The sequence below is a fragment of the Heloderma suspectum genome, chromosome 2, assembly GCF_057233095.1.
Source record: "Heloderma suspectum isolate Gila_16-S chromosome 2, 16-S_ref, whole genome shotgun sequence".
Taxonomy (NCBI): Eukaryota; Metazoa; Chordata; class Lepidosauria; order Squamata; family Helodermatidae; genus Heloderma; species Heloderma suspectum.
The window spans coordinates 325,505,590-325,529,735 of NC_139459.1; the positions used below are offsets into that span (position 1 = coordinate 325,505,590).

The 24,146-nt window shown below is 42.9% G+C and overlaps 1 protein-coding gene across 1 annotated transcript; it reads right to left on the bottom strand.

Annotated features, from left to right (window-relative positions):
* Positions 1-1,715: 1,715 nt before the first annotated feature.
* ARL6IP5 (ARF like GTPase 6 interacting protein 5) lies at positions 1,716-22,816 on the bottom strand. Its single transcript, XM_084840427.1, has 3 exons — positions 22,595-22,816; positions 3,969-4,186; positions 1,716-3,223 (listed from the first exon to the last, which is right to left on the bottom strand). The coding sequence occupies exons 1-3, from the start codon at positions 22,768-22,770 to the stop codon at positions 3,051-3,053; spliced, it is 567 nt and encodes a 188-aa protein (XP_084696553.1). The 5' UTR covers positions 22,771-22,816; the 3' UTR covers positions 1,716-3,050.
* Positions 22,817-24,146: the final 1,330 nt, after the last annotated feature.

Below are 24,146 nucleotides of genomic sequence, written 5' to 3' on the forward strand. Positions count from 1 at the left end.
CCCTAGCTCTCTCGGGCAAGACTCCCTCAATGGTGCCCCTTCTTCCTCACAGGCATTGAATTGCCAGCTCCTCCCCATCACTACAACCCCTGCACTGATTTGCCAGACAAAGAGCCGGCGAACAATCAGGTGGTGGCAGCTCGTCCTTGGCCCCATTACTGCTGTCATTTGCATGTTCACCTTCTCTGGGCCAGAGGGAGAAGGCTGGTGAGCAAGCAGGTGACAATAAAGGAGTAGCAGCAACACATCCAGGGCTATTGGCAGTGGGCCCTCTGACAGAGTGTAGGCCTTGGTAAATGCTCAGCTATATCACCCGTCATAAAAACTAGGCTTCAGGTCTCAGCAAAGCTTTTGCTTTCAAGAGGAAGACCTCATGTCCTGGCTTGCCAAGACCATGTAGGTAGGGCTGGGGATATGAAGGATAAGCTTCAACAGGTGTGAGGAATGGCCAGAACTAGATTTGCCTGAGAGTTGTCTAAAATGTTACCTCAAGGCAAATCAGGCTGGATAGGCCATGAAAACATCGACACCAATCCTAGGCTGCTGAGCTGACAGACTGCATTCTTGAAGAGAATGGCTTGACAGTTTCAAGCAACTGCAGGGCACATTCTGTCGTTATGTTTATTCTCTACCATCAGTATCTAAAAACTGGACACCCCCTTTGAGTGTCTTTTGAGAAATGTGGGGTTTCTTTCACTTCCTTATGCTACCCTTGTTGTGCCCCTGAACTTTTCTTTCACTCCCCACAAGCAAGGCCACCTTCTGTGGTTACAGAACAGGAACAGAACTGCAGAGTTTCAGATCTCCCCTGGGGCAGTTTGTTAACTGACTGGAGGAGCTGAGGCTGAGTAATGCCAAGACCTTTGCTGGGTGGCTAACTCCAGGTGCTTGGGACACTGCAAGTTCTCTTCAAGCAGAGGGAGAAACCCAAGCTGGCCCCTTGCAGAAGACTGGAGATTAGTCGCTAGAGGTAAAGGTAAAGGTGTCCCCAACCAGTCGCGACCAACTCTAGGGTGCGGTGCTCATCCCCGTTTCTAAGCCGAAGAGCCAGCGCTGTCCGAAGACGCTTCCGTGGTCATGTGGCCGGCGTGACTGAATACCGAAGTGCACGGAACGCTGTTACCTTTCCCGCCGAGGCGGTACCTATTTATCTACTTGCAATTTCTTGCTTTCGAACTGCTAGGTTGGCAGAAGCTGGAACTGAAGACGGGAGCTCACTCCGTCACGCAGCACTCGGGTCTTGAACTGCTGACCTGCCAACCTTCCAGTCTGCAGTTCAGCGTCTTAACCACTAAGCCACCGCGGCCCCAGTCGCTAGAGACAAAGGTGCTAATCCATCCTTGCCCAATTATTTAGCAGTTTCTAAATGCAGGCCTGGCCAAACACTTAATTGGCCCAGCTGCTTTGATTTTTTCTTAAAGCTGTCCATATGGTAGAAGTTGACGAGCACAATACAGCATTACAATATATGTAAAAAAGAAGTCTCTTCCATGTTGTGTATGAGGAAGATATGATATGATCACTAGTCATTTAAAATAATTGGCATTGCAAAAGCATCATTAAAAAATAATGGAATCTCTTATACTATTTAAACTTTAAACAAATCAAAATGGCAAAAGAATAAACATTCTAAATGCTGAAGCCATAGACTAAATCAAACTTCGGAAGAATTATTTAAACGTAATTAAAATAAGACAACACACAAATCAAGACCAGGTTATTTGTCTTTAATCCTGGAATGCATAGGTAGAAACATATTCCCAACAAAATACTGGTCATTTTACAATTTAAATATGGAATGAGGTGTTACAACTTTCAAAGCGAAAGGGAAGAGCTGGAGGAGGCGGCTACAATGCTAACATCAGTTCTAAAAAAATTACACGAGTTTTCCTTCTGTGGATGTTTGCTGCATAAATAAAAGTCTAAATCTTTGCTTATAAATACATCAAAGAAAAGGAAAAATAGGAGTGTGTGATATGCAACATTGACTAGAATATTTTTCTTGCGTAAGGTTTGACTCACACTGAAGTCATGTTCAACAAGCATTCAGGCAAAGATTCAAGGTGGTTGAAGTATGTTGTAAGAAATTACCTGGAACAGTTTCATCCCTTTGCCAGAGGAAAACGAAGCCCGGATAGCCTCCACTGCACATGCCAATATGAGATATCAGCAAAAAATGAGAATCAGTTTTCCAGTTATTTGTTATTTAAAATATATATATATATATATATATATATATGTATGTATATATATATATATATATATATCCATGTTGGCTAAACACTCTTTAAGACCCATAATTCTATTTAATAGCAGATAATACTATATATATATTAAAGTATATGTGACAGTTGAATGTGGCATGCACAGAAAATCATGTTCATCTTGTTATGCAATCTGCCCTGAATACTGTAATTCTGCATAGGTGTACTGAAGGAATGTTTGTTTGCTAGATGTTATCTATGCAGACTTGCAATTCTAGTGCAGGAAAAGGTTCCAGTTTGTAAACAGGAAGAAGATCCAGGTTTGTCACAAAATTTACATGTCATGTGACTAAACTGGAATTCTCTACTTTTCCATTTGAAAACATAGACTAGTCAAGAGGTACATTAAGATACATTCCAAATTGCTGCAAAATGGACGTTCTTTAGCCCTAGTTAACATTAGTTTTGGTTTTGTGTAGTATTACCTTGGTTAGATAGGAGGTAAAAGAGACTGTGGCACTGCACTAAATGTAAGCAAAGTACATATTTGAAAAACACTAACATATAGACAAATAGTTTGCGAGAAGGCATTCCTTCTATCTTTTGCCCCTGAAAACAAGCGAATGCTATGAACTATCAAATGCATTTGTGTGTCAGACATCTCAGCATGTTATAGAACAGTTACTATCACCTCTCCACCCTGGTCAGAGATGTCTTGAAGAGCTTGTGATATTTTGCCATACTTCATCTTTGCAGTCTGTGGATCATTATACTCACAGACTGAAAAGTGATGCTGGACAAGAGCAACTAATGCTTCAAACTAAAAACAATGGGCATCATGCATATTTATTCTGTTGCTTTAGCCAGGTACTCAGACAGTTTGGTGATGCCTTCTTCTTGTTGTTCAAGGAGGTCCAGGATGATGCCCATAGGAGTCTTCTTTAAGCCTATGCCTTCCATCTTGTTCTCCAGTTTGTTCTTTATGTTCCGAAGCCTCAAGGAAGCATGAACAAACATCACTGGGGAAAAGAAAGCCATGTTAAGTCACAGCTATAGTCCAATTCATATCCAATTGAGGCGGTAATCTTATCATCACAATTAATCCAGGGGAACATTTTGGCTGAAGGTCAGTAGCTCAACTAGGTTCACATCTTGTCTAGTAATAATGGCCAGCGATATGCCTCTGGGAGACTCCTGATCATAGTACGATGGCAACTTGGATGAATTAATCACCTCATAGCCAGAGAGGTATAAGATAATTCCTACTAGCCACAATTTTTTGGGTAACATTATTCTGCATACCGAAGAAGACAAAAACCACTTAAAAAGCAGGACTTTCTCATACAGCATGACGTTTAGCATTTTCTGGGCACTGACCTCTGGAAGCCATGCTGTACATGTGGACATCTCCATCTACTTCCTGCAGTCTGTAGCCTAGCCTCAAGATCGGTCCAAATAATGCAATTCTGGTTCAGTGGAGTGGCATGGGGGGTGGGGTCATGTATTCAACCAAACATTATAGCTACTACTAGCTGCGACAGTTGACTATAGGAAATGTCTGGCAGGCTCCGTCCTTGCCAAATATGAAAGCCCTGCAGCCACAGTTACATGTGTAAGTGCATCTATAGATTTCTCAGTATGGTTGTAGCTAACGGGAAACTTTTCTACCAAGCATAACACTGAGTGTTAAGAAAGCCACTTCAAAGTGAACATGCTTTCATTTTACTCTTAGCTTTTTGGCAAACAAGAATAAAGCTAACTCACAGAACAGAGGAAATGTGATCCCAAACATGAACACCATGACACCACCGAAAAAGGATATCAGGAAATAGCTCAACAGCATGATAGCTACAACAAATGCAGCAGGATAGTGCTTCTTAAACTTGCGAATGAAGTCTTTGTTGTGGGATACCCAGACAAATGCTGTGAATACCAGGATCACCACAGAAGCACCAAGGAGCATGCTCAGTGGATTCAGAAGCCTGTGAAGACACAAGATATGAAAGGCAATTAACGTGGTAAAACAGCTGAACTTCCAGTTCAATACACTGATTTACTCAGCAGCCTAGTTTCTTTTTAAAAGCTTTATTCTTTGAGTAAAAGTTTCAAATTGACTTTTGTAAGCTGTTATGTGTAATTAGCGGATGGCTCAAAAATTTACTGAATCAGTCCCCTGAACTCTGTGTTGTTCATCACATGGCCAGTCCTCTGTACCTATACCCCTCGAAGTCTGCTTACCAGTCTTTGCCAAATATCATTCATTCAAATATTCTTCCAACATAAAGACATTTTGAAAGTATCTTCCCCTAGATCCAAAAGTGACCTTACCTATCTGGCATCACCCAAAAGGAAATTAAGGGTTATTTATTAGCAGCAGCTAAATTATTAGTTGTAAAAATACTTGAAGATGACCCCACCGCTAATAAATCTTTGGTCAATTAAGACAGATGTTAAAAACATAGTGAAACTCCCATAATATTAACTTTGGAAGAGGCAAAAAACCTGTTGATCTTAAGTTATTAGTTATACATTTTATTGATCTATTACATTTATACGCTGCCTTTTCTCCAAAGAGCAAAATATGGTATACATAGGATCCTCAGACAGGGTTCCATTCAGGCATTCCTAAGCAGCTCCAGTCTTCAGGTAGATGCTACATCATGTGCCATCAGACTACACCCAGTTGTCTGAGGATGGAGCTATGAAAACAGCTAAATCCTAAAGGCTTTATTCTCTGCGGCTGGGCTGAACAGGGGCAGAAAGCAACAAAATAAAAGCCAGAGAGTAATGTAAAAAAGATGGGGCGGGGGGAAACAAGGGGAATAACTAGCTCAATAAAGTTGTAACAACTGAAGAACTTAACAGCACCCCCCCACCACCAACCATGCAGGTAGGTCTAGCACTGAAGAAACTGCTTATTTAAGATCTATATAACCTCAGAATTTAACACACCGGTTCAGAGCCACTAGGGGGATTGTTTCCTCCAGCAATTTACTCAGAGCTGGCTGTGAGTTGAGGTTGTTAGGGATACATGATGTCGTAGCCATCCAGCCGCCACTCTGGAGCTTATCGCGGAAAAGCTGGATTTCCTGAGACTGTTTAAAGTCTGATTCTTTTCCTTAAGTTGGGTTCTCCCCGGTATATTTGCTATGTGCCCCAACCCTTGCATGGACCTCGGGTATGCTAGCCCTGCCCGGGGGCGTGCCATTCACCATGACCCCGGTCAAGGGGTGTTTCCCCAGTGTTTTCCCTGCCTGCATTTCCCTGATGTTTCCACGATATCCCCGCTGGTCACCAGAGTTTGTTTGTTTGTTTTAAGTAAAGGATTAAACCGAAACAGCGCTTTAGTGCTACATCATGAACCAGAAGTAAGCACTCTCCATTCACCAGCCACCAACTGTATCAACGGGTCCTTCTGAATGGCTGTGAGCTTACCAGGTGCTTCTGAGAGCTCCAACTGAATTGGGGGGGGGGGTGGCCTGAGTACTCCCAGCAGCTGAGTGGGCAGGAAGCTTCAGTCTGTTTCCCGCCTCCCAGCTGAGCAGAGAAGAGCAGAGCAGAGCAGGCTGCTCCAGCTGGTCCAGGGACTACAGAAGCAAGCAAGCTCCCAGAGAACAAGCGACCAGAGCGAGTGGACAGGGGGAGCAAATAGGAGTTGGCCAGGGGAGGTCAAGGGGGAGGCCCCTAACATTTTTTTTCTTTTTTAACTAACTTTTTTTTCATTTCTTTGTCTTGTAACACACGCTTCCACACCAGTGGGACTCTGCTTTTAACCTCTACTGAGTAGAGGAGCAGGCACAGGCCAGTCTAGAACAATCACAAAGCTAGACACAAAAAGGGAAAAGAGGCTACGGAAGGACAAGACTCTCCAGTGGTGGTGACCTGCAAGGTGTGTTCCATGTTTGTTTTCTTGCCTGAGAACAACATGGGCTATACCTGCAACAACTGCAAGTTGATCATGCTGCTGGAAGAAAAAGTAAGTGGACTGGAGTGGCGACTGTCGACCCCCCGGGGAATAAGAGAACACGAAGAGTTCTTGGACAGAATGGGGGAACTACAGCAGCAAAGGGAAGACCAGAAGCTTGAAGAGCAACAGCAAGCTGAGGCAGAAGTGGGAAATGCTGAGGTGAAGAAAAATGGAGTAGAGGATACTCCTTGGAAAAGGGTGACAGTTAGGAGAAGAACTAAACACCACTCTGCATCAGTGGAAGCAGTGGAGCTGTGGAACTGATTCCAGGTACTTGCAGATGAGACTGGAGGACAGCCTGCAGAGGAAGAATCACAGGGGAACCTACATGAGAGTAAGCAAGGGGCTGAAGGTCAGTCAGAAGCGACGAAACTCAGGCCTACAACAAGAAGAAGAGAAGAGTGGTAGTAGTGGGAGACTCCTCGCTGCGTGGGATTGAGACCCAAGTATGTTGCGAAGACCCACGGACTCGCCAGGTATGTTGTCTCCTGGGAGGACGGATTAGATACGTGACTGAAAGGTTGCCTGCACTCATAAAGCCCACTGAAAGGTATCTCTTTCTTCTCATCCATGTGGGAACAAATGATACCGCCAAGCGGAGCTACGAAGAAATCACGTCAGACTTTGAAGCTCTGGGAAGGAAACTCAAGAACTTTGGGGCCCAGATAGTTTTCTCATCCATCCTTCCAGTAGTTAGAAGAGGGATAGAAAGGGAACGAAAAATACTCCGGGTGAATGACTGGCTATGAAGGTGGTGCCGACAAGAGAGATTTGGATTCTGGGACCACGGGCTATACTTCCTGGAAGATGGGCTGTTGGCAAGGGACGGGTTGCACCACACAAAGGATGGGAAGAATGTGTTTGGCCACAGCATGAAGAACTTCATCAGGAGGGCTTTAAACTGAATCCTACGGGGAAGGGAGATGTAAAGTTGGGGGTAACAATGGACATAGGTTCATGCACTGCAACGGAGAGAACAGCTCTAATAGCACCCAATAATAGTCTTCAGACACACGTAGGAAGAAAGCCCGACCATGAAGCACATGGTCTTCGATGTCTATATACTAATGCCCAGAGTATGGGAAACAAACAGAACGAACTTGAACTCTTAATACCAGAGGGAAATTATGACATGATAGGTATAACTGAGACTTGGTGGGATGACTCATGACTGGAATACAGCAATTGAAGGATATAACATGTTCAAAAAGAACAGGAGGAACAGAAAGGGAGGTGGGGTTGCACTGTATGTGAAAAATACATATCTCTGTACAGAAATACAGGAGGAGGAGCTTGGTAGCCCCATCGAGAGCATCTGGATCAAAATAAATGGAGCAAAGAATAAAAGGAACCTGGTGGTCAGACTCTACTACCGACCACCCAATCAAGGAGAAGACGAGGATGAAACTTTTGAAAAGCAAATAGCCAATGTTTTAAGGAATCAAGATGTAGTAGTAATGGGGGAACTTCAATTTCCCTGATGTTTGCTGGGAGACAAATTCTGCAAAACATGGCCCCTCCAGGAAATTCCTGACTTGTGTGGTGGATAACTTCCTCCTACAGAAAGTAGAGGAAGGAACTAGAGGATCAGCTGTTCTTGACTTGATCCTAACCAACAGGGATGACTTAGTGGATAAAGTAGCAGTTACAGGAACTCTGGGGGAAAGCGAGTTGTACTTCAGTTCTTGGTTCTAAGGGAAGCAAAAGCCGAGTGTAGTCAAACGCGTACCCTGGATTTTAGGAAAGCAGATTTTAATAAACTCAGAACAATGATCAGTAAGGTCCCATGGCAAGCGACTCTAACAAGAAAAGGAGTCCAAGATGGGTGGGAGCTTTTAAAAAAGGAAATTCTCAAGGCACAGTTACAAACAATTCCAACAAGAAAAAAAGATGGAAGACAACAGAAGAAGCCAATGTGGCTTTACAAAAAGCTTAGAGATGACCTGAAAACAAAAAAGGACACATATAGGAAGTGGAAAGAAGGCCAAGTAACAAAGGAAGAGTACAGGCAGGTAGCACAGAATTGCAGGGATGGCGTCAGGAACCGCAGTACCTCCGTCCTGTCTGGATTAAGTTTCAGCTTGCTCACCCTCATCCATCCCAAAACAGCCTCCAGACACTGGTTCAAGAGTTCCACAGCCTCCCTAGGATGTGCAGATGGAAATGAGAGGTAGAGCTGGTTATCATCTGCATACTGATGACATTACAGCCCAAACCTCCTGATGACTTCCCCAAGTGATTTCATGTAGATGTTAAAAAGCATAGGGGACAAGATAGAACCTTGCGGCACCCCACAAGCTAATGGCTATGGGGTGGAACCAAAGTACCCCAGCACCACCTTCTGAGACTGCTCCTCCAGAAAGGACTGGAACCACTTTAAATCTGTGCCTCCCAAGCTCAATGCAGATAAATGATCCAGAAGGATGCCATGGTCGATGGTACCGAAAGCCGCTGAGATGTCCAGAACAACCAACAGGGTAGCACTCCCCCCATCCATTCCCCAGCATAAGTCATCAACCAGGGCAACCAAGGCTGTTTCCGTCCCATAACCAGGCCTGAAACCTGACTGGGATGGATCTAAAGCATCAGTTTCATCCAAAATGGCTTGGAGTTGTGAGGCCACCACAGGCTCTAGCACCTTGCCAATTTGACTTTGTCAAATGGCAAATTTGACACAGGGCAGTAATTATCTGGAACCATGGGATCTAAATTTGGTTTCTTCAGCAAGGGTCTCACCACAGCTTCTTTCAAAGCTGTGGGGACCTTGCCGTCCCTCAAGGAGGCATTTACCACCTCCAAGGTCCAGATATCCAGCCCAGCTCTGGCAGATTTCACCAGACAGGATAGGCAAGGATCTAAAAGGCAAGTAGTAGGCCTCAGTCTTCCAAGCAGTTTGTCCACATCCTCAGGTTGCACAAGCCGAAAGGCAACATGACTAGATGGTGCACCAGCCCCATCCATATCAAACTCTGTCAAAACAATGTCATCCAAGTCAGCACAAATGCGAGCGATTTTATCTGCAAAGTGTCTGGCAAATTGTTCACAGCAGGCCTTTGAGGGTTTGAGTTCTTGTGTTCCAAGGCCTACACCAAAGAGGCCTTTAACCACAAGAAAGAGCTCCACTGGATGACACTGAGCAGATGCAATGGTAGCGGAGAAGTAGGATTTTTTCACCACCATCACCGCCACAGAGTAAGATCGCAAATGGATTCTTACCTGTGTTCGATCATATTCATTCCGAGTCTTCTGCCATTTGCGCTTTAATCGTCAACACAGTCGTTTCATTGCCCTCAGCTCCTCAGAATACCAAGGAGCTGACACAGTTCTATGACTAGGTCAAGGATGTTTGGGAGTGATCGTATCAATAGCTCGGGTCATCTCTTCATTCCAAGCAGTGACCAGGAACTCGGCAGGACCGCCGGCTAAGCCTGCAGAAAAATCCCCAAGAGACCTCAAAAATCCATCCGGATTCATCAGTCTCTGGGGGCGGACCATCAAATTTGGTCCCCCACCACTGCAGAGGTTACAGGTAGCCTGAAGGTCAAAACTGATCAGATAATGATCTGTCCATGCCAAAGGAGTCACCACTGGCTCCCCCACCTGCAGATCATTTTCTTCCAATCCAGCACAGAAAACCAGGTCCAAAGTGTGTCATGCCACATGTGTTGGGCAAGTTATTATTTGAGACAGGCCCATGGTTGTCATGTCGGCCATGAAATCCTGAGCCGCTCCAGACAAAGTAGCCTCAGCATGAATATTAAAGTCCCCGAAGACCATATGCTTTGGGTTCCTCAATATCATGCTTCAGACCAACCCCGGTAAGCTCAGGCAGGGAGACTGTTGGGCAGTGGGGTGAGTAGTACACCAACAGAATCCCTATTCTGTCTCAGGTACCCAACACCAGGTACAGACACTCAAAACCAGCTGAGGGTTGGATAGGGCAGCTGACCAAGGGGACAGAATCCCTATAGACCATAATTAATGCCAGTTTCAATCGCTTCAGGGGGCAGGAGAAAGGGGGGGAGCCTCTCTAATTGGTTGAACAGCCCCTGCCAGTCTAACGACATTTACTTCCAATCCCCCCACCCCACCCGAAAGTATGTTTCCATCAGCAACTTATAATGGTGCGGGAAACTTGTTAGTGGAGCCCTGTGCGGAGGGAGCCATGCTGATTCCATAAAAAATCTGGTATTCCTCCATTTGCTTCACCCTTCCGTTGTTGTGGAAACACGGCCTGGTTTGCAGAGAAAGTTCCCTTGGTGGGACACTTCTTGCTCTCATATGCTTGTCACAAGCATAAAACACATCACACGGCGCTACTAAGGCACACAGTGCAGTGTCTCATCTGTATACCACTCTGCTGTGAATTTACTTGAACCTGGGCTGTCACCTGAGATGGGGGAAGAATGCACCCCTACTTTAAGCACCTAGTGCATGAATGAACCCTTCCTGGATTGCTCCCCCAAAACTGTGTTCCGTAGTGTTGTCATGTTCTGTAGCATACACACTTTTCATGTACTGCTGTCAACCTACAATGAACTCTTGCAAGTTTTAGCCTCATTGTCAGTTTATATGACAATGATACAACTGGATTTAAAGAGCAAGAGACCCATCTTCCTTTCACAACAGTTTCAGGTTAGTTGCCCACCTGCTCCTGTTCCTCAAAGCAACTCTAGTGTGGTATACTAAAAACAAGCGAGATCGACTTGCTGTTTGCAGCATCTGAGTCACTTCTGGTCAGCCACAGGCTATATTTAGATCAAAACTTTCTGAATATTCTGCCTGGAAAAAGTGATCAGTAACTCCAGGAAGAAAGATCAGTCCAATGTGTACATCACAGGAATAGGGTTTTTCATTAGTGTTCAGAGAGGAATCCTCATTTTAAAGAAGTGGTCTGGCACACTGCATTTGATAACAGAATTTATTCCTACAGTGCAGTTAGAACTACATTAGGTCCAACAGCTAGGGCAAGGCTTACAGCCTGCGATTAACTGAACTTAAGACAGCCCACAAGCCACATGGCAGCCCACACCAGGGGGCTGCCATGTTCTTGGTGTCTCTGGAAAAGCCAGGTTCTGTTCTTGGTGTCTCTGGAAAACCTGTTCTTGGTGTCTCTGGAAAAGCCAGGGGTGTAGTGCATATCTGGCAAATGTCTGGCAGGCTTCAATACATGGGTGTGTTCAGCTTGGTGGGTCACAAGTTTGACCAGTACAAATATTCCACCTTCTAACTGAAAGCATACCAAGGAATTTAGTTTAACACCTCTCCCCCCCTACTACTTATCATAGCCTGGACTGTGGATCTGGCTCCCACTTTAAATGGGAACTAGAATGGTGGTGGATAGTGATTCAAGTCCCTGCTTAGCCATACAGGCAAGCAGAAGTCATAATCTCTCAGAGTAATCAACTTCACCCCCTTCATGGATCACTGCCTTGTTGTGGCGAAGGGGCTTGCGTAACTCAGTGAAGCCATAAGCTATGCCGTGCAGGGCCACCCAAAGACGGACAGGTCATGGCAGAGAGTTCTGACAAAATGTGGTCCACTGGAGAAGGAAATGGCAACCGACTCCAGTATTCTTGCCAAGAAAACCCCATGGAACATATCACAAGGCTAAAAGATATGACGTCGGAAGATGAGCCCCTCAGGTCAGAAGGTGTCCAATATACTACTGGGGAAGAGCAGAGGGTATTTCCAAGTAGCGCCAGAAAGAGTGAAGCGGCTGGGCCAAAGCCGAAAGGACACAGGATTATTTGGGGGAAGCGTTAAAGAAACACCAATGAGCTACTTTACAACTTCTGGTAGTTACCTAGCACCTCTGCTAGATTTGGCAAAAAGCACTCACGGCAAGTTATATTCTATAATTTGCTACAGGTCTCTTTACAATAAACCAATAATCATATGAACATCTATTTTTCTAAGCAAGCTGAATGAAACAAAAACTTTGAAAACCAAGGTAAAGATAAAATTACACAGATAGGCTGTTAAAATTCATTGATGGAAAGTGCTTTAAACCTATTATTTTGAATTTGTGATATCTGTGTTACTTAATTCTGATCACAGAACTCAATTATGTCATTTGAGCAAAACAAACATCAATTAGATTTTTTTGTTAATGGACTATGGAATTTGTTGTTAGTGGCTGTGAGTATCAGCTCTTATAAGTGAGAGGTTAACAGGTCCAAAAAGCAGACATGATGAGAAAAACTGATAACTGAAAGTGTTTCTCAACCTACTAGCATCTTTATCTAGAAAAACATTTTTAGGTCTCTAGTCTGCAACCATGAGGAAATGTGTTTAAAGCAACACTGTTATATGCATCCAATGTGAAATATATTCCATTATTTTATCTGTCATATCTGTAGTTCTTGATATGTCATGCTGTGCATGAAATCCTAGAGATCAGATTTACAAAGCTCCTGCTGTAATATAGTTTAAATTGCTCCAATATACTATTTAGGCATGAACAATTTACCTTATTTATTTTTCACTAACATACTAAGCATTTCCTTTGGTTGATCTGGCTTCAGTGCCAAATTAACGCAGGCATAAAGTCACTTATTTTTGGCACTGAGTTTGCCCAATACAGGTTGTTGCTACTCTATCAAAAACTGTTGACCAAGCATTAACGATGTAAATGGCAAGCCATTTAGAAATCATTCACCTGCACTTAGGAGATGTACATTTCACTGTAATAATAGATCAGAACCAGCTTAAGTAGTTCAGAAATTATAGCCTAACAATACTTTTTCCTCGTTTCAGTGCATTCAGCTGGCAACTAGAATTTAACTAGAACACAACATATTTAATGGGAGATTATAAAAGTTTATTTTGTTTATCATGGGAGTGTGGAACAACTTCCCACCCCCCTCTTCACAAGCTCTGAAGGGAAGAGGCTAAACCTAGGGAAGTTCCTGCCGTCAATGTACAGCTCGCCGAGTTGCTAAATCATATAAATAAACCTTTACTGTCAAAATAGTTTCAATGAGTTTAGGCAATAAGGGAGGCCATCTGTAGGCACAGGTCAGAAACAGATATTGGTCCTTAAACTATTGTGCCACAGAGACAACATTTATGCCTGCCTACTTCCTGGCTTCAAACCCTAACCCAGCCAACTTCCTGCTCCCCATCTTCATAAACTCTGAAGGGGAGAGGCTAAACCTAAGGAAGTTCCTGCCTTCAATATACAGCTCGCGGAGGCCTGATCCAGTCAAGCAAGGAGCCATGACATTTCCTTTCCTGCACAACTGCTGTGGTTAACCCTCTTGAACAGATGAAGCATAGTCTGGGTAAAAGAATCCAGGTTTCCATTTGCAATCATGCAAGTCCTACTTCACGGAATTGTCTGAGGATTTAAAAGATTGAGAACGTTCTCCATTTATCCTGAACTTCTGTTGTATTCTGCTTATGGAATTATCCTGAAACAAATTATGTGAACAATCATTTCAGACACAATATCACCTTTATAAGCTTACAGGTCACTTCAAAGCATCCTGCAAGCATTGTTGTTACTTCTGAATCTGCCCTAAGACTGCAATCCTATACTTGTTTACACAGAAATAAGCCTCTCTGTTCAATGGGACTTACTCTCAGGTTAATTGTGCACAGGATTGCAGCCTAGCTCTCTCAAACCCTGCAAAGATAAAGCAGCAAAGGACAGCCACCAAACCTATTCCAATGCAATTAGCAGTTATCTGACCTTTGCTGGTCAAGAACAAGAGGTGGCCACAATATGAAGTTGGCCAAGATCCGTGCAAACATATTACATTTTGAATTTCATATGAATACAAGGTAATGTCCTAGGAAGTTCTTCTTGAACAGCAGGTGGTCAATACCGATACTATCTCAGTCAAGGTGATAAGACAAGTAATCCATCATGTCTGAAGTGTGCTCTCAAGTCCTCCAAGCTAGAGTCATTGGATACCACAGGTGGTATCAGAAGGAAGGTTAGTCATAGGTTACGCTCTAAATATAGCTCTTGTTAGAAAGATTTACTGAACGTATCAGACACCAGCAGCATATGTCAGACATCTAGTAGAATGGTAGCACTGTGGTAATTTGAGGTTGATGTTACTGCGACAACGTGCAAAAACAGAAACTTGGGAAGAAGGCAATTAGTTCTTATTACTCAGGAATTGGTAGTGGTTGCAGAAATGACCAGCAGTATAAAGTACCCAGTATAAATAGACTAACTGGATGCCTTATAGTCTCACTGAGAGACAGAAGAAACAAGGTGTTCCTATTGAGAAGATGCTGCATCCGGAAGAAAGCAGGTAGGACCAAGAGGAAAGAAGTGATCTACAGACAGACAATCTATGTGCTCCCATGTATGAACAAGCCAATAGCCTGGCTTCCATTTTCCATTGGAATATTCACTTTCCAACAATCTCCAGCAGAACAGGAACACAGACTACTATGAAAATCTGAGTTTCATACCCAAACTGGTTGACTCCCTGCTTGTTGTTTAGCCGTTGTATAATTCAAGTCGGCACAGTAAGCAACGTAACAGATACCAGAATTAGGCACACTCCTAAAAGCTGAATGCTTGTAATACAGTCTTGGAAGATGAAGTCTTGGTAAGAGGGATAAAGGAAGCTATCTATCAAACAAAAGCAAAGAAATTAATAAACCTATTCAGTTATAAAGTTTCAGCTAACCACCACTACCAGGTAAGCAACAGGTACGGCGTGCTTGATTCCCTGACCAGAGCTCTTCTAGGAACTTTGGGTGGAAGATTACGAATATATGTCACATTGTAGCAAGCTTGCATTCTCCAGCCAACTTGTGCCAATGCCAGAAGTACTTTAATTTTAAAAGTTAAGGTTAGACTGGCCATCTGGTTCTGGGCTCACGAGGCAAGGCAAGTTGCCTTCTGAATTATGACAATGTCTTGACTGAAATATAGTTAAAACTGATCTTCCAGATCGTGAAAGCCTGTATAGTGGATTAAAGTGTTTGTCTGGGACCTGGGAAACCAGGTTCTAGTCCACACTCTGCTATGAAGCTCACAGGGTGACTTTCGGCCAGTCACTGAGTCTCAGCCTAATCTGCCTTGCAGGGTTATAGTGAGGATAAAATGGAGAGGAGAAGGAGGACTACATAAGCTGCATTAGGTTCTTTGCAAGATGAAAAAAGGTGGGATAAAACTAATTTTAAACAAAAATTAAAAATGACTTTTCCATGATTTTTCTCTATAGCATTACTGTCAAGTTGTGAAAAGTTTAAATTAGTTTGTGAACAACTGTTTCTTTACAGATAGTGAGAGTATTCCTAGAATAGTTAGTTAACTAATGCCCGGGACAGAGAAGATATAAAGCAGCACAGGGCATTACTAATGGCTGGCTGTAGAGAGCGCCACTTAAAGTTTAGTGAAGAAAATGTGAAGTGACACTGGAGAGAACAAGCACGTGAGCAAGAACACAAGACTGAAAACATGCCATATGAAGAAGGTTAATGCAGCCACCTGCTTGTGTCAGACTAAAGATAATGGGATCTCCCAGCTTTTTGCACATGCCTATTATGGGTAGCGGGGGCCACGGTGGCTTAGTGGTTAAGACGCTGAACTGCAGACTGGAAGGTCGGCAGGGCAGCAGTTCAAGACCCGAGTGCCGCGTGACGGAGTGAGCTCCCGTCTTCAGTCCCAGCTTCTGCCAACCTAGCAGTTCGAAAGCAAGAAATTGCAAGTAGATAAAGAGGTGCCGCTTCGGCGGAAAAGGTAACAGCGTTCCGTGCACCTCAGTGTTCAGTCATGCCGGCCACATGACCACAGAAGCGTCTTCGGACAGTGCTGGCTCTTCGGCTTAGAAACGGGGATGAGCACCGCACCCTAGAGTCGGACACGACTGGCTGAGGACACCTTTACCTTTTTTTTATTATGGGTAGTGGTTCATATGAATGTCAGGATCTAGCACAAAACTGACTTACTGAACAGAACTGTAAAGAATGAATACAATGTAAGCAAGACAGAATTTATAAGGTATGTGCTGCTAGTAGCACAGCTATTTAAGCTACAGAAAGTTTCCAGAAGCAAAAATGAAACATGTTGTGACATCTATAGAGTTTTACTGTTCACTGGCCTTCAGTTATTTTACTTTACATACACAATATTCTGTGTTTTAGGAAGCAATTTTAACTTGGGGCCTCACAATTTACATTAAAGGTAGAAGTATTATCTGATGAATCCTATAACTGCATTAGTTATGCAGTCATCTGCCCCCGTGAAGAAGCCAAATCTCTACCAGAGATGAAGACACCTTTGCCCGTTTAGATGAAGTTGCCGTCACATTCACATAAAAAGGAGTAGGATATAGCTGGCCTTAAAAATATTAGGCTACAATGCCTATTACTTGTGAATTGCTGCAGATGTAGAATCAATAAAACAGGGATCTGTGGTACTTTTAAGCACAATGGATGAATAAGGCTACGACCATGTGCAGTATTTTTACATATGTAGCACTGTGGTGATTCCCACTCTGTTGCTCCTACTGTCTATTATTAGCATTTACATCAATCAATAAATTTGTTTAGTTCTGCAGTTAGTACAACAGAACTTGCATAATATTCACTATCATGCTAGACATGTCAGAACTTTATTAACATTGCCCTTTCATTATAAATACATCCTGAATATATCCTAATCCTCCAAACCCAGATCTCATAACTATTAATATATTTAGAGTAACCACTCCATCCTTTCAAATGTAGTCTTATATTAATTTAGTTTGCACTAGCTACTAACCACAGCGTTTTTTCAAGGTAGGGATTGGGTAAGGATGTTACATAAATTATATTGTGAGAATATTACTACCTTCTATGTCATCTCTATTCCACACTACTTCATCAATTAGCTATTAAGATAGGTCATTACTACTGGAAACTTGAATTAAGTTGGATGGTCTTGACAAGCAGGGATTTGATCATTGGTCATCTCTTTAGCATGGGATCACACCAGTTAAACATGAGCCTGTAAATGATTCAGTACTATGGCTTTTCTATCCCATTTCAGAGATATGTTCACAAATTACACAGATCATAGCTCAACAGCCTGCTAAACCTTAGGGATGCTACTGAACCAAAGACCATCAGTCTATAGCAATGGCATATTATATAGCACTATCAATATGCATAGCACTGGTATATATGTCACAGATGCCCCAAGGAGCTTACAATCTAAAATTGGACACTGGAAAGTAGGGAGCAGAGGGAAGCGGAGGCAGAGGTAAACAGGGAAAGAATATGCAATTGTTTCAGTTACACATGCTTCGGCTTGGGTTATAGGCTTAGCTGAAACAAGGCATAGGAACGAGGGGATTGTGACAAAGGCTTCATGGATTCTTGGTTTTTGAACCAAGTAAGAGGCAGCACCTCACAGGTGTTCTGGGAGGCAGTTCCAAGCGTAAGAGCAGGATCATTTAAGGGAATAGAAGACCTACAAATGGTTGAAGGTGGTGGAGCAGAAGAAGTGAAACTGGGCAGGAATGTATTGGGATATAAGCAGGGGGTTGGACTTGATGGTCTTATACGCCCCTTCCAACCTGACTATTCTATGATAACAGCAGAGAAATAAGGGGAGCAGGCAATGGAGGGCTTTGAAGGTAAGGGTAAGGAGATTGTGCATGTTCAATTAGTACAGCACAGGCAGTCAGTGTACAGACTTAAGGAGGGGCATCACAAGATAACAAAGGAGGTGAATGTTTTTGAAGGCAGAGTGTTGGATAGATGTGAGGGAACCAAGGTGAGATAATGAAATACCAGAAAGGAAAAGGCAGCAATAGTCTAATTAAAAAAAGTGACTGGAGTGTGGACCAGGTTTTTTGCTGAGGGACAGAGGGGATGGGCTATATTCCTACATTGTTATGAAGGGTGAATCAACATCAACATGGCAATGGACAGAATATGGGGGACAAAATAGAGAGGGGTCAAATGTTAAAGCCATGGCTGCATGCCTGTACAAAATGGGAGATGGCTACAGGGTCAATAGATAAGGAGAGTATACCAGATGAAGGTGGCTTAGGAAGAAAGATGAAAAACTTGGTCTTGGACCTATTGAATTTAAGACAATGAATTATCCAAGCAGAAATACTGGAGAGACAACTGGAGATGTGGTTAAAGCAGAGGATTTTCTAAGCCAAACAAGAGGATAGTAGGTTGCCTGCCTGACAGGAAGCTATCTTTGACTTACTCACACCATAATAGTTCTGTTCCTCATTTACTGCTAGCTGTACGTTCTGTCAGAAGGACCCAGAAAGATAATTATTCACAAAGGAGCAGTACTCATGGTGCAAGTAACCACAGAAATAGAGATATTAGTTCAGTGATGCAAAATAAATGGTTCTCTTTATTACTCCAAATTATTCCATGGTGACATAGAAAAACAGACACAACACTTCACCAGTTCTGGGCAGACACTGGCCTACCACCTTTGCTGACCAGTGTGCAGATGCTACCATTAATACATTTCCTCTTCCTGAAGCTCATTTTTGCAAGGAAAAAGTCATCAGCATCCAGAAAACCCCAACAGCAAGATATCTAAGACCACAATCTCCAGGAATGTTTTGCTATTCATGCTGCAGCAGGAGAAGGGTCAAACTGCTAGAGGAAGCAGAGGTCTTAGCACTATTTTCATAGTGGATGGAAAGCTATCAAAAGGGGGTTTATATCTTTCTGTAGAAGAGCACAATGCCCCACCTCTAAGGAGGCATTTAGTGTTTAGTGATGCTAAGCTAAAGAAGATGTCCCATTTGTTTCCAACTGTCTGCAAGAGGCATCAAGGAACAATTCTATGCCTTGTCTCGCTTTCATTCAGTTTGGATTAAATGAGAAGAACGTGCAAAGGGCTGGATGTGCCCGATCTCTTCTGAACTCAGAAGCTAAGCAGGGTAAGCCCTGGTTAGTACTTGGAAGGGAGACTGCCTGGGAATCAGGCTTCCTGCACTAAGCAGGGGGTTGGACTCGACGGTCTTGTAGGCTCCTTCCAACCCTATGATTCTATGACTATCCCAACAGTTTGTAAAAGGACTTGCAAGTGTTACTATCAAAGCTGATGAATCCACCCTAAACCTAACACCAAACCAAAAGACAATTTGCCTTTTTGTTCTTCCACCTTCAGCATTTAAAGTAGCTTGAAATATTTTGCTGTGTAGTTTTTCAGACCTTTCTGACCTTCCCAGCTCCTCTCTCAAAAAGGAGGTTCTTTGAATATCAGGCTGAACTATTTCTCCATCACTGCATTTTTAAAATGCACTTTTAGTCATAAGCTCTTAAATGCCCTATCTAAGCCTCAGGTGGGGGGGCATGCAGCTCATGCCGTGGGTTGTGCGTTTCTGATCTAAAGAGACCTTCCCTAGCATGGGGAAATTTAGTCATAATGAGACTCCACCAATGATAATAGGAAGAATTAAGACATAGCAGATGTACCAGATCTCTTTATACTCTAAGTCCTGTACAGATTTGGTTGATTTCACCTAAGAGTAAGTCTCACTGAACTCAATGGGACTCACTTCTGAGTAGATATGTCTAGGGCGGGATCTTCACGACAATGGAATGAGAAGCGCGCTGGAATATTACCCAGATTTTTATGGAATTGGCTTTGGTCCATCAGGGATACACAAAGCAAAATAAGCTAAGTGTAGCATACCTTTAACATCTGGTTTGCAGTACTTGAAAGGAACATACTTCTGGTTGGGGTGGGGGCAGTAGAACTGAACATCATCAAATTGGCAGGGGCTGCTCAACCAATCCAAGAGGCTTGTTTCCTGCCCCTCTCCAGGCTCCCCCCTGCTACTACATTATGAATGGAGAGCAAATAATTTCCCCCGTGTGTGTGTGTGCACAGATTTCCCTTAAGAAACCAAAATCCCCAGTTCTCCAGTGCAGCATCTGAAGGCTCCAGAGAGCTCCCACCCCACTTTCACCGCATCCTAGCAACCTGCTGCAGAGTTATTAATCCCACCCCATTTTTCCCCTTGTGTGCACTTTGTGCCTATTGCTTCCAACCTCCCCCCTTCTCCTTGCTCGCAAACCCCCAAAAGAATAAAGCAGAGAAGGGAGTTTACATAACAGAGAAACTACAGAACATCAAAGAAGGACAACATCACAATAACAATTTAAGAGAGCATTGGAGAAGTGGAGAAGCACTTTAGGGGGAGTTACTAAAGTTAGCCTTTAACCCTTTCACTGCAAGAGAACAAGATTTATTTCTTACTTCTGAGTAAACATGCACAGAAGGAGGGGATATGTTAAAGTTTAAAAGCAGGCTAGCTAAGATGAATGAGTGTCCCTAGTAATGTGAGGGGTTGCTGCTGCACTCCTGAGAATTTTCTCAATGGGAAAAACTACATCCATTGGGGAAAGAGGGAATGGGGCATCCCATCCCCTTGACCACATCACTGCCAGGTCACAGAGGCACACCTAGGGTTTAATGCAGGGGGACGACACATGGCACACGGTGGTAAAACTGCCAGGGAGTCGCTGTCACTAAAAAAGTCAGAGTAAAAGGATTTTCAGAAAATGCAGCTTTTCAAGAGGGAAGCAGCTAGTTGGCAGCGGATTGGTGCTGATGTCATCATCTGTCACAAAGGACCTCAAACTCCTCTCACTTCACACTAAATCACTCTTGAAGACAGCCCCTAGGACTGTGCTGTCAATCTCTTAGCTATATTGTATTTGTGCCACAGAAATCATGCAGTTTATCCATAAGGAGTGCTCAGTTTAATTGAAGATTCCAGCTCTCATGAGCGTGCAGCAGATGCTACGTCTGTGTCCTAAAATTAGAAGTGAATTGCTGAGTCACTAGAACCCCAAATTTGGAGCATTTTCAAGTCATAATTTCAAAGCCTGTCATATGAGTGAGAGGCTGACTCATTTACTGGCTTCATATGGTAAAGCCACGGTAAGGGACACTCTGTAAGTCACTTTCCATTCAAGTCTTCCAGATATGTGAGGAAGGAGCTGATTTCTAAAGATGAAATGCCACGTGAGGCTGTCAAAGAAACATGATTCATGTAAAGAAACTGCATTTGGAGTTGGAATACAAGCTCCTTCAGTTTGGGGCCGACACAAATTCTGCTTTACAGGCTTTTTGGGCCAACTTAACAGTTATCAACCCTCTCCAAAAACTCACAAATTGACTCCAAGCACATAGCTAGGGAAGTTTTATAGAAGACTTTTAAGGCCAAAAATGACTTATATGGTCTAGGAAAATATTACTCAGGATTTCTCCACTAGATTTATTATGTGGATGGATATAATATACATTAGAGGCCACTGTGGAAGAGGATTTTAAAATAATTTTTTAATAGACCAGAACTTCAGAAGTACTTCACATTTCATTAGTTAATCCCTCTTTTGACCATCCCATCTCACCCCAAAGGAAACTGAATAGTTTGGTTGGACAGAATATTAGAAGTATATTCCTTACACACAAGTACAGTTGCTAAGACGACACCCATTTTTTTATAATCAAAGGCTATCTGAGAAACCCATTTATTTATTACTTTCAGAATATTCATTATATCCAAGTCACATCATGGAACTCCAAAGATGCCTAGACTTTTCTGTAGGAGCCTTTATCTCAAAGAACTCATGCTCCAAATCTAAAATAAGTTTTTAAACCCTCTTTTCAAAGCTGCATTCAACAGAGTAAGTACACAGGACTGTCTTTCTTAGAAAAAGACAGCGAAGTCTGGTAACTACTTTTAGCAAGTCACACCGAAATTACAAACAGGCATATAAAACACCGGCTCTGTTTGGCTAAGGCAACAGCTCTATGTACTTACTTGGGAGTAAGCACCACTGAGTTCATTAAACACACGTTGGGCGCAATCCTATGCATGTTTAGACAGAAAAAAAGTCCTACAATTCCCAGCATTCCTCAGCCACTATGGCTGGTTGGGGAATGCTGGGAGTTGTAGGACTTTTTTTTCTGTCCAACTAAGCATAGGATTGCGCCTTTAGGATTATTCTTTGCAGGGCATTCAGGCCAGACACTGAGTATTTGCCGTCGATTTGCTACCGTCTTTTACAATGATATTCCCTCCATCTTAAAACAAGATATTGAAACAATACGTCTTTTATGCAGTCTCCACTACTTCAATGCAAGCCCTAGTTCCACATGCAGAAGAGGAGAAACACGGAGACCAACAGTGAGATCCTACGTATGTCTACTTAGAAGGAAATCTCACAGGATTACAGCCTAAAATGAAAGCGATTTGCAAGTGGTAGTTACATTCCCCCTTCCCCTCCCCACCCCCAAAGAGAAGAGAGGCTAGAAACACCACCCTTCTACGGTACGACGTATGCTGCGAATCCGGTATTCTGAAGGCCAAACTTGGCCGCTATATTCATTCGAGCTACCAGCGTCAGGCGCAAAAGCGAGCATTGCAATCCGCTTCCATCTTTGCAGAGAAGAGAACACCAACACGCTTACCCCACTATGGAGATGACTGCGGCAGCCACCACTAGATAGTTGGTCTGGTAATACAGCAGATTGCTGACCACCCTGTTGTTCCATTTGGAAATGTCTTTAAAATCCGGCACGGCAAAGCGATCGTGGCCCGGTATGAAATCGTCCCAAGATCTCAGCGGCGCTACTTGCACGTCCATAACGCCTCTCCCATCCGGGATCCTGCAGCAACGGCAGGACGTCAGCAGGGCAGGGTAAAGAGCGACGAGCTAAGCAGCTGATTGGGGCTGCATTTATGGTCGCCTGCGAAATTAACAGAAAAGCACAGCTGTGGAAGGGCGACTTTTAGTTTCCTCCCCCCCCCCCCTTCTCTTTCTGGAGAGAACTGAGCAGAATCCAACAAGGTTTGCACCATTTGCAAAATAAATTGCAACATCCTCTGTTACAATAATTTCATTCAAATGCAGAAGTCAACCATTTTTCAACACCGTTGTGAGGCCTTGCTAAATACGTGTATTGGAAGGTTGGCTGATTCAAAGAATGTATTCAAGTGTTTCAAGTACATTTTACTCAACCTCCAACATGTACAAAATAATTTTACCTCCTCGTTTAGAAATGAGGTATATGTGGACTTGTAGGATAGATATAATGCAATTAAAAATGGAGACAGAAAATAAAAGGTATATGTGAAAACCTTTAAATACACGATCACGTTTGAACTGTCTCCCAGTAATTGTACAATGGCCCTAGTTGCCATATTGGAACTATGAGGCTTCTATGTTTTCATAACAATTTTCATTGGGTTAATGATTGGTATACAACGTAAGCATTATCTTTGTTTTCCCAGTTAAACCCATATAAGTTGATTAAGATCAGAATAGCCTAGTCCCATTTAACACTTGGTTCAGTTATATTTCTTCCTTGTTAAACTTCCACTGATACCAGTAGACTACATCTACTGCTGAACTTATTTGTGATATCAAAATCTGCTGGGGGGGGGGGTGGCATCTACTGCTAAAATTGTCCAGCTACCTATCTAGCAAGTGTGGTATACATTTATAATATCTGAATAAGAAAGTATGCTTGAAGGAAAAATGTAAACGTTATTGTTTCAAAAGTTCTGGAGTGAGGAATCACGGAATAGGCTCATTCCCTTGGCTTCTACACTAACTACCATATTATGACACCATTGTTCACTTAAACAAAAGAAGGGCACATATTCTCTTTTGACAGAATGTGTGGTATTCCCCATCTGTGGAATGAGCTCCCTAGAAAGGTTCACCTGGTACCTACGTTGTACTCCTTCCAATGCCAGGTGAAGACCTTTTTATTCTCCCAGTATTTTAGCTTCCTAATCTTTTAGCACTGGTGTTTTAAATCTGTATTTTAAATCTCTGCATTGCTGCTAGGTTTTATTGTGGTTGTACTGTTATTTTGTGGTTTTAATCTATTATATTGTTTATGCTGTGTTTTGTGGGTTTAGTTTTTGTGAACCACCCAGAGAGCTTTGGCTATTGGGCAGTAGAGAAATGAAATGAAATAAATAAACAATAACAATAAAAGAATAAATAAGCTT

What these genes read in the sequence shown, in the direction of transcription:
- ARL6IP5 (XM_084840427.1), bottom strand. Translation starts at nt 22,770, where the DNA reads ATGGACGTGCAAGTAGCGCCGCTGAGATCTTGGGACGATTTCATACCG. An exon ending in GCAGTCATCTCCATAGTGGG is followed by an intron (nt 4,187 to 22,594) that starts GTAAGCGTGTTG and finishes GTGTCTTCACAG; the next exon opens with GCTTCTGAATCCACTGAGCA. An exon ending in GATCACATTTCCTCTGTTCT is followed by an intron (nt 3,224 to 3,968) that starts GTGAGTTAGCTT and finishes TCTTTTCCCCAG; the next exon opens with TGATGTTTGTTCATGCTTCC.